Raw genomic sequence first — 11,061 nt, 5'->3', positions numbered from 1 at the left:
TTTGCAGATGGAATATATTATAGAAATGGACTGAAATTTCATTTGCTTCCACGATCAGCCATCGATATGCTTCCTGTATACCGTCTACAAATACTACGAAGGATTTAAAGGATAAACACAATAACTAACCTCACTGTATGCGAAATGTTAACAAAATTTAATATATGAAGATATATGTACATTGCATTGGCATTATATATATATACAAAATGGACTTACATATCTTTGTGTTGCATATGCTTATGCATATGTGCATATATATATAAAATAATATAACACTTGGAAAGTTTTTTTAATCAAGGTGACCGGTAATACTCTGCTCCGCCCACAACACTCTTCATTCTCATCTTCAGGGAGGAGCTTTGTTTACTCCAAGTATATAAACAGATGGAATCGCTCTTACTACATCAGGCATTCTACCACACACCATGACATTTAAGGTGATATACTAGAGGACTAATTTGCGTGTGAAAAAGTGCCTTTTGCTTATGATGTCGTCAGATCATATTAAAGTTTTTTTTTTTTTCTGTAATAACATTCCCGATATTGCAGGTATTTGCACTCGCCACCCTTGTGGCCGTTGCTCTTGCCCGTCCTCAGTATACACCAGCCTATGGCTATGGCGCCACAACGCCCTCGTCAGCACCTGCCAAGTACGATTTCAACTACGCTGTCAACGACCCACCATCAGGCAACGACTTTGGCCATCAGGAAGCCCGAGATGGCCCTAATACTCAGGGTTCCTACTTCGTCCTCCTTCCCGACGGTCGTCTTCAGAGGGTCACCTATAATGTCAACGGTGATTCTGGCTACTTAGCCGAGGTCACCTACGAGGGAGAGGCCCAGTACCCCTCCACACCACGCCCCTATACATCCGCCCCTCAGTATGCGTAGAGAGTTTGTTTTAGTGGCCACATTGTAAAATCTATGTGTATATATATTTTAATAAACTAGCACATCGATGGCGTTCTATGATATCTTTACTGAGATAATTCAGGAAAGTGAGATTATTAGTAGGTGCGTGTTTGTGAGTGTTTCTTTTTTTAATCGAACTCTAAGCTTAAAAAAAAAAAAAAAAAAAAAAAAAAAAAAAAAAAAGTAAATAAATAAAACAAATAAATAAATACTTTCATATCCTTTTAGGGATGTGATTGGTATGCGCGTGTTTGTGTGTGCAGGTATGTTTCAATGTTCTGTATCGAACTCTGTGCTCATAAACGAAACTTTCAAGAAGTTCACAGACTTGGTAATTATGGAAACGTCATTATAATGATTATCAAGCGTTGAAGCTGTAGGGGAGAAGTGGAAACGAAATAGCGGCATCGGTGAACACAGGACTTAACGCTGTACCTCAAGAACACGAACAAGGTTGATGAGAGAATCACCTCTCCCACTTCAAAAAGCCAATCTAAATGGAAACAAAATGCAGGCATACTTAAGCAAGAATTCCCAGAGAATCGTTCGGGGTCCATGCATGTTATGTTACCGTATGACTGTGACCCATGTGTGTTCTCGAAAGTAACATTTGTAGGATACCTATAATTAAGAGACCTGAATTGATGTGATAACTGTTAACCGCAAAGCAAAAGTAGTAAAAAAAAAAAAAAAACTGTAGGTCTAGCAAAACAGATAAAGAATCTTCGAAATAAGAGGATAGCTGGGCAGATGGCATACTGCCTAAATATATTTTTAAAAAATAGGAAATCGATATCGAGACCAATACCAATCGTCTTATATTTATAATCTGAGTAGACCCCCTTGAAATTTTGGATTTGCTGTCACTAATTACTTACAGTTGAAAATATGTTCCTTGGGTCGACGTGAGATAAAAAAATAAAAAAAAATAGTCTGTAACAATTTAATCATGTTGATATTTTTAAAATGTAATAAAACGCATCAATAATTATATTAGTCGGTGGTAATATAGCTATCATTAGTATCATTCTCCTAAAAGCTATTGTTGTCGTTATCATTGTTTTCATTATTACTTTGATTTATTCTACAGTACTGTGTAAATACGCATAATGCTGCCATCATCATAATATAATTCCTTTTGATTTTACTTGATATTATTGATCTTGTTGGTGCTACCATTTTATTAGTAGTAGAATTATCATTATCTTAGTAAGGCATATATGACTATATCTTCAAACAAAAATATACATATATATTCCTACAATGAACTTTGCTATTTAGTTGTAGATTTATTTGCATGAACACGTATGTAAACACACATACATATATATATAAAGTTATTTCTTTGTGCAATAAGGGCCTATATTATAAAGCAACAAGAGCTTACAAATATCAAGGTGACGGGTAACACAGTGCTCCGCCCACAACATTTTTATGTTCATCTTTAGGGAGGGGCCTTGCTTGCTGAAACTATATAAACAGATGGAATCGCTCCTACTACATCAGAAATAATAAATAATATCCTAATAAACAAACACGCCATGGTATTTAAGGTGAGATGCCAGAGGAGAGGTTCATGTACAAAGGTAACGATTTAGTCATATACTTACTTTCTGTTATAACACTCCCGATATTGCAGGTATTTGCACTCGCCACCCTTGTAGCCGTTGCCCTTGCCCGTCCCCAGTACACACCGGCCTATGGTTATGGCGCCACAACGCCCTCGTCAGCACCTGCCAAGTACGATTTCAACTACGCCGTCAACGACCCACCATCTGGCAACGACTTTGGTCATCAGGAAGCCCGAGATGGCCCTAACACTCAGGGTTCCTACTTCGTCCTCCTTCCCGACGGTCGTCTTCAGAGGGTCATCTACAATGTCAACAGCGATTCAGGCTATTTGGCCGAAGTCACCTACGAGGGTGAGGCCCAGTACCCCACTACACCACGTCCCTATACACCCGCCCCTCAGTGTGCGTAGATAGTTTTTTTGGTAGCCATAATATATAATCTATGTATATATAGTTTAATAAACTAGCACATCTATGACGTTTTTTTTATATCATTACAGAGGTAACTCAGGAAAGTATTTCGTGTTTGTGTTTCTTTTCTGTATCGAATTGAGCTTAAAAAAAAAAAAAAAAAAAAAAAATCCTACTTCCCCTGAAAATGTAAACGAAACTTTATAATCATGGAAATTATCATAACAGTGAGAATAAGAATCATCTAGCGTTGAAGTTGCTAGGGAGGAGAGGTGGAAAGGTAACAGAAATACTGTGGCGTTCTTTGATATCTTTATATGGTTAACCCAGGAAAATGTGATTATTATGTACGTGTTTATGGTAAGCAGGTATGTTTCTATGTTCTGTATCGCAAAACAATAATGATAACAATAATATCAATAATAACTAAGCGTTAAAGTTGTCAGGGAGAAGAGGAAACGAAATAGCGGCATCGTTTAGAAACAAAAGTACTCAACACTGTACCTCAAAAACACTTAGATCTAACTCCGTCAAAGCCAAGACCACCGAAACAAGTTTGATGAAAGCATCACCTTCTCAGGCAGTTCTGAAAGTCAGCCTAAAATGAAACAAAACATACGCATAATTTAGCAAGAAAAATTCGCAGAGAATTATGCAGATTCGGGGTCTATGCATATCATGTTCTCGTATGATTGTGACCCATGCGTGTTCTTGAAAATTACATTTGAAGGATATCTTTGGCCTTTAATTAGCAGACGGTTCACGTGATTGAAACCAAGATTGATGTAATAACTGTTAATCACAAAACAAAGGAAGCAATGAAAAAATAATGTTCTAGCAAAACAGATAAAGAACCTCTGACATGTGAGGCGCCAAGCCTGATGATAATAATAAAAAAATATATATAAAAAAATACGGTGTCTATATTGACACTAATATCAATTATTAATAATTGAGTAGCATCTTATATATAGTCTGCGGAGACCTCTTGAAGTTTAGGATTTGCTGGACAGTAAAATATACGTTCATTGAGTCGTCGTGAGAAAAACAATACTTTGTAGCAAATAAATTATGTTGATATCCTGAAAATACTGTAAGAAGATGAATCAATATTTTTAACATTAGTCTGTGATAATATTTCTACAACTAGAATCATTCTTATTATAGTTATTGTTGTCGATATCGATGTTTTCATTGCTGTTTTAATATATTCATTACTACTGTATATTTACTAATAACGCTACTTTCATAATCAATGCTTCTTTTTGTTATTGGTCTTGCTGTTGTTACTGTTTTATTATCAGTAGAACTTGTACGGGTATTATCATTATCTTTATCTTAGTAAGGCATAAATTACTATATCTTCAAACAAATAAATATATACATACAATTCAACAATGAGCTTTGCTATAAACTTGTAGATTTGCGTGTAATCATGTTTGTATGCACAAACACATATTTATATATGTACTTATATATGTATATATATATACATATATACATTTCAACAATGAGCTTTGCTATAAACTTGTAGATTTGCGTGTAATCATGTTTGTATGCACAAACACATATTTATATATGTACTTATATATGTATATATATACATATATATATATATATCTTATACACATGTTGTGCAGTAAGAGCCTATATTATAAAGCAATCATAGCGCTTACAAATATCAAGGTGACCGGTAATACAGCGCTCCGCCCATAACACTTTATGTTCCTCATTAGGGAGGAGCTTTGCTTGCTCCAACTATAAAAGCAGATGGATTCGATCTTACTGCATCAGAAACTATAAAACACCATGGCTTTTAAGGTGAGATGCCTGAGGACATATTTCTTGGTAAAAGTTTAGATTTAGTCATATATTTTTTTGTTTTATTATTATTATTCTTTATCCTAAATTTCATCAGTGTACTTTCTGTTCTAACATTCCCGATATTGCAGGTAATTGCATTCGCCACTCTTGTGGCCGTTGCCCTCGCCCGTCCCCAGTACACACCAGGCTTATGGCTATGGCGCCACAACGCCCTCTTCAGCACCTGCCAAGTACGATTTCAACTACGCTGTCAACGACCCACCATCAGGCAACGACTTCGGCCATCAGGAAGCCCGAGATGGCCCTAATACTCAGGGTTCCTACTTCGTCCTCCTTCCCGACGGTCGTCTTCAGAGGGTCACCTACACTGTGAACGGTGATTCTGGCTACTTGGCCGAGGTCACCTATGAGGGAGAGGCCACATCACGCCCCTCCTATACACCCGCCCCTCAGTATGCATAGATACAGTTTGTTTTAATAGCCACATTGTATAATTTATGTATATATAACTTAATAAACTAGCACATCTATGGCGTTCTTTGATATCTTTATAGAGGTAACTCAGGAAAGTGTTAGTGGTATGAGCGTGTTTTTTTTTTTTTTTTTTTTTAATACTTTTACTGAAGATATTTTTGAAAAAATCAAGAGTTCAAGTGCTTCATGACCAGATTAATCAAAATCATAATATGGATAACAATGATAATAATCAAGATGTCTTAAAATTAATATCTGCAGCTTACTTTTGGCCCTCATTTAAGACAATTTAAATAACTGAAACCATAGGTGAAAAGTTTATTGTAAACAGGAAGACAAAGTGTGTGTGTGTGTGTGTGTATATATATATATATATATATGTATAGTAATAATCAGGACACAGCAACAGAGGTTGAGAAATTCCGAAATACCTAAATGTATCAAAAGAGGATTATAAGTACTAGGTACAGAGACCAATATCAGTAATCAACAAAATTGAAATTGTAGATTTGCTTTCACTAATTGCCTGCAGTAGGAGACGCTATCCCGACGAAAAAGGTTACTTTGTAGCACTTAAAAAATATAAGAAATATAAAGTGTATCAATAGGGATTTTATTATAAATCATTGGTAATACAATCCCTAATGTTCTCATCACTGATATTGATTTTTGTTGCTGCTGTTCTTGCTGTTATTGCTTATCAGTAGTATTACTAGTATCTTCATCACCATCCTAATTGTGAGGCGTCTATTATTAACTGAGCCGAATCACTCCATTCTAGCCGTACTTATATAATGATCTTTAAAATCCAATATCTATTTTCTTTTATTATACTTTCACTTTGCCTGGATTTAATTCCAAAGACCTTGTAAAATTCCATTGTAGACTCGAAATGTGTATAATAAATTTGATATCATATGCCATCGCCATATCAATATTTTGATATTAGGAAAAAAATAATTTCATTCATATGTTGGATATTAGTACATATTTCGAAATAAAATTAAATAAACTGCCAATATTATTTTTTACCTTTATACTGTACCATCGGATAGGTGTAGGAAGGGGATGGTCGCTAGGTTTATAATGAGTTTGTGTGGCGGGGTACTGTGCCTCAACCTTAAAAGTGACATCATCCGCATAACCATAGTGCTCGTTGACAGTGCAGCCTTCGGCGGAACATCACGGAACTGAACATACTAGGATCTATGTTCTGTCGTTGCCATGGGCTTCTTTAAAACGTTACCAGACGGTGGGTCATTAAGTATGTAGTTATAGTTGTACTTAGCGGGTCCATAACTGTGACTAATCGTAATGACCTTCTGAATGGGGATCTGAAGAGTGCCTATCACATTTTATGAAATTTATTTCAGGTGCTGAACCAGCTCATCTTTTTTATTTGCTTTCTTCCGTGGTATGTTTTGTCAGAATGTTGTATTGTAGATTTTTTTCTGATATGATTTCTGTAATTTGACACAGTCTGGTCAAAAATTACTCGTACTTATATGTATGTGTCGTTGTGTGATATATAGTTGAAATATGAATATATATCTATATGTGACATATATATGAATAATATATAGTAAATATGCATGTGTGCTAGTGTGTATGTATGTATATATATATATATATATATATATATATATATACTTGTGTATATATATGTATATAGAAATTTACGGGTGTATATTAAATACATATGTAATATATGTGTGTGTATCTAAACTTATTAGTGTGTATGTGTGTGAAATCAAAATAAGATATTTCTTAAAGCTTCAAATTGTGAAGCAGTAAATGTGGTTACAAACACCAAGGTGAAGGGGATTCATCGCTCCACCCACAGGTCTTTGGGGAGGAGCTTTACTACGTCTTACTATATAAACAAATTGATTCTCTTACGGTGTCAGATCACCGTCACACACCATGGAATTTAAGGTGAGACGCTAGATGAATGTACATGGTTATTTTGAATAACTCAGGGATACGCCTTCTACTTAAAACATATATCACATATATATCCTAATCCTAGATGGTTTATTATGTACTTGTAAAATTTCTCAATGTCTATAGCATGGATAAAACATTTCCGATATTGTAGGTAATTGCACTCGCCGCCCTTGTGGCCGTTGCCCTCGCCAGTCCTGAGAACGTACCGTCCTATGGCTACGGACCAGCTCCCTCATCAGCACCTGCCAAGTACGACTTCAATTACGCCGTCAACGATCCACCGTCTGGCAACGACTTCGGCCATCAGGAGGCTCGAGATGGCCCTAACACTCAGGGTTCCTACTTCGTCCTCCTTCCCGACGGTCGTCTTCAGAGGGTTACCTACACTGTGAACGGTGATTCTGGCTACTTGGCCGAGGTCACCTACGAGGGTGAGGCCCAGTACCCCTCCACACCACGCCCCTATACACCCGCCCCTCATTATGCGTAGATACTTTTTGCATTACTAAACACGTTTTATAATTTATGAATAATTTAATAAACTAGCAAATCGTTGGCGTTTTCTGATATCTTTCTATGGATGACGTAAAAAAAGTGACTATTGGTATATGTATATAGATTATATTTTAAAGTTTAATATCAAGCTCTACATTCTAAATATAATACTGTGATTGAAGATATAATTGAAACTTTTATGCTGTTCACAGGCTTCATGGAAATTATATAGGGAAACTTAAGACGTTGACATTTAGACCAATATCAAGTATTAATTAACACTAGAGTATCAACTTGTATAGCCGGAGAAAAACCGTTGTGGCAGTTCAATAATCGTGACGATGTTAATGAAATATAAAATGCAACAATAATCGTATCATTAGTCAGTGATAATACTATCATTGTCTTCATCAAAAGTTTCTTTTTTATAATGGATGTTGTTAAATTAATTCTTGCTGTTTTTTCAGTACTGCATAAGTACCTGTATTGTTATCATAATTGATATTGTTATTTTTGTTGTTGCCCTTGCTGTTATTATTGTTTGTTAGTAATGTGATTATTTTCATCATCATCACCATCAATGCGAAGTGTCCATTACTGACTCAGAGCCGGTTGCACTGTATGGAGCCCATGGATATCCACTCTGTAAGTTTTATCACTTCTATGTTCTCTAAGATCAATCATTCCACTTTGGCTGCAATATTATAACTGGAATTAATTTCTAAGTCATTTTCCTTCTCTGTGAACTTTAAATGTATATAAAATCTTTTATATTACCTACCATCGACATATTATCATTTTGATGATATTGCCAAGTAAATAATCTAATTCGCAAGTTGGAATTCTTGTACATAATGAATGATTATGAAGATTAGCCTTCATAGAAATAATACTTATGATGACAGTGGTAGTGTTACCAATGATATTCTCATTGATACATTTTACTATATTTTTATCAGCATCTTACTGCAAATACTTAGTGACAGCAAATTCCAAACTTCAAAAGGTTCCCTTGGGCTATACAAGATTACACTTAGCTGTTCCTAATTGATATTGGTCTTAATATGTTTTTTAATATATTCACGCAGTATGCCTATCGCCCAAACACCCTCATATTTAAAAACTTTATCTGTTGTACTAGATCCATATTTTTCTTTACTTTCTCTTCTTTCATGTTAACAGTAATCACATCAATTCTGGTTTGAGCAATGTCAGTTAAAGGACAAATGTTACTTTTAAGAATAGAGTGGGCTCATGATCATGCGATTACTTAACATACATAGAACCTTGCATGATTCTCTAATACTTCACTATCCATTCAATACCACTACATCGTTTCCATGTCCACTTCTCCCCTCTTGCATCTTTAAACCTTGATTATGATTATTATGATTACTGTCGAAGTACTTTTTTCAGGACTCAGAGTACGATACACAACAGATACAATGCTGCAAACACAAACACTCACATTCTAATAATCTGATTTCCCTCAGTTATCCCTATAAAGATACCAAAGAGTGCCATCGATGTGCTAGTTTATTAAACAATATATCATAGATTATATGTATCTACCCATACTGAGGGGCGGGTGTATAAGGGCGTTGCGTAGAGGAGTATTGGGGCTCACCTTCGTAGGTGACCTCGGCCACGTAGCCAGAATTTCCGTTCACAGTATATGTGACCCTCTGAAGACGACCGTCGGGAAGGAGGACGAAATACGAACCCTGAGTGTTGGGGCCATCTCGGACCTCCTGATGACCGAAGTCGTTGCCAGATGGTGGGTCGTTGACGGCGTAATTGAAGTCATACTTGGCAGGTGCTGACGAGGGCGTTGTGGCGCCATAGCCATAGGCCGGTGTGTTCTGAGGACGGGCAAGGGCAACGGCCACAAGGGTGGCGAGTGCAATTACCTGCAATATCAGCAATGTTGTAATGGAAAATACAGTGACATAATTTAGAAGAATAAAAATTTTTGCAAATGTGATATGACTAGAGCGTAAGCAAAAGGCACTTTCTTCACACATGAATCTTTCCTCTGGCATCTCACCTTAAATGTCATGGTGTGGGATGATAGAATGTCTGATGTATTAAGAGCGACTTCATCTGTATATATACTTGGGGCAAACAAAACTCGTCCCTGAAGATGAGCATGAAGACTGTTGTGGGCGGAGCAGAGTATTAACAATCTCCTTGATATTTCTAAGCGCTGTGGTTTATTATTTAAGCCTGTATTGCACAAATAGATAATTTATTTGATGTGTGTCTGTGTACAGAGAGAGAGATGTATTGAATGTTCATAGGTCTGTATATAGACACGGACATACAAATAAACACACATATACATACATGCATACATACATATATATATATATATATATATATGTATATATGCACACAAACTCACACATATTTGCATCTGTATATCCATATTTATTTGTGTGTTTGTGTGTGTGTGTGTTTATATGTATATATGTATATGTATATGTATATATATAAATTATAAATGTGTATATATACATACATATTATACGTATGGTATATATATGTGTGTGTCTAGGTATGTATGCTTATATATGTATATACATGTGTGTGTGTAGGTATGTATGCTTATATATATATATATATATATATATATAGATATATACATACATGCATATATGTGTATACATATTATATAAGTGTATATATACATTTGCATGTATGTGTATATATATACATATATATAAACATACATACATAGATATATGTATGCATGTATGTATGATGTATGTGTATATATGTATATTTATATATATATGTACATATATATAAATATATATATATATGTGTGTGTGTGTATATATATATATATATATATATATATATATATATATATATGCAATGAACATGAACTTTCAACTGGCAGCTCTGTGATTCAGTCTTGAACAAATACGCTTTCTCCCCTGTAAAATACTGTATTGCTCTATTGGAACCGACATCACTTCCGAGAAATTTGACAGCCCTTCTTTTACTGTTTTCGCTCTTTCATAAAGTTTATATTATTCTACTTTCACACCAACTAATATTTCCTTCAAATATGACTTTAGTGGTATTCGCCGGTTATGATCTTAGCTGTTGACGCGGCAGATAATTTTGAATAATAAATCAATCCACTGTCAGATATCTAGCAATGACTTCTGAAAACAGGACAGCGACGGTGATGACATAGTAACGTTTGTCACTAATGAGGAATAGGGCAAGTGCCTCATCTCACAGGGTTCGTTAAAGACACAGTAGCCTGTGTCACAGGCTTTTTATAAAACCAGACGTTTCCAATAGGTGGGTCGCTATCCCTTGTGGGGTCGTGAGGAGATATTGTAGGCATTTTTACCAGGGTTTCGTATATTCGTATTAAATATACTAAAGAGCCATGTCTGTATAGAAT

At 35.5% G+C, this 11,061-nt stretch overlaps 3 protein-coding genes across 3 annotated transcripts; 2 read left to right on the top strand and 1 right to left on the bottom strand.

The window, feature by feature from the left end:
• Positions 1-428: 428 nt before the first annotated feature.
• LOC125026829 (pro-resilin-like) lies at positions 429-945 on the top strand. The gene is made up of 2 exons (XM_047615429.1): positions 429-440; positions 553-945. The coding sequence occupies exons 1-2, from the start codon at positions 429-431 to the stop codon at positions 892-894; spliced, it is 354 nt and encodes a 117-aa protein (XP_047471385.1). The 3' UTR covers positions 895-945.
• A 6,173-nt stretch (positions 946-7,118) lies between these two features.
• On the top strand, positions 7,119-8,688 carry LOC125026828 (pro-resilin-like). The gene is made up of 4 exons (XM_047615428.1): positions 7,119-7,130; positions 7,294-7,628; positions 7,850-7,905; positions 8,597-8,688. Exons 1-4 carry the CDS (start codon positions 7,119-7,121, stop codon positions 8,686-8,688), a joined length of 495 nt encoding a protein of 164 aa, XP_047471384.1.
• A 42-nt stretch (positions 8,689-8,730) lies between these two features.
• LOC125026827 (cuticle protein 21-like) lies at positions 8,731-11,001 on the bottom strand. Its single transcript, XM_047615427.1, has 5 exons — positions 10,891-11,001; positions 9,685-9,774; positions 9,265-9,547; positions 9,106-9,136; positions 8,731-8,833 (listed from the first exon to the last, which is right to left on the bottom strand). The coding sequence occupies exons 1-5, from the start codon at positions 10,999-11,001 to the stop codon at positions 8,731-8,733; spliced, it is 618 nt and encodes a 205-aa protein (XP_047471383.1).
• Positions 11,002-11,061: the final 60 nt, after the last annotated feature.

The sequence above is a fragment of the Penaeus chinensis genome, chromosome 7 (genome assembly GCF_019202785.1).
Source record: "Penaeus chinensis breed Huanghai No. 1 chromosome 7, ASM1920278v2, whole genome shotgun sequence".
NCBI lineage: Eukaryota > Metazoa > Arthropoda > Malacostraca > Decapoda > Penaeidae > Penaeus > Penaeus chinensis.
This window is presented reverse-complemented; position numbering and strand designations above follow the sequence as displayed.

What these genes read in the sequence shown, in the direction of transcription:
- LOC125026828 (XM_047615428.1), top strand. An exon ending in ACACCCGCCCCTCATTATGC is followed by an intron (nt 7,629 to 7,849) that starts GTAGATACTTTT and finishes TGCTGTTCACAG; the next exon opens with GCTTCATGGAAATTATATAG. An exon ending in GACATTTAGACCAATATCAA is followed by an intron (nt 7,906 to 8,596) that starts GTATTAATTAAC and finishes TATTTTTATCAG; the next exon opens with CATCTTACTGCAAATACTTA.
- LOC125026827 (XM_047615427.1), bottom strand. Translation starts at nt 11,001, where the DNA reads ATGCCTACAATATCTCCTCACGACCCCACAAGGGATAGCGACCCACCT. An exon ending in CCCACACCATGACATTTAAG is followed by an intron (nt 9,548 to 9,684) that starts GTGAGATGCCAG and finishes CTGATATTGCAG; the next exon opens with GTAATTGCACTCGCCACCCT. An exon ending in GGAAATCAGATTATTAGAAT is followed by an intron (nt 8,834 to 9,105) that starts GTGAGTGTTTGT and finishes TGCTCAAACCAG; the next exon opens with AATTGATGTGATTACTGTTA.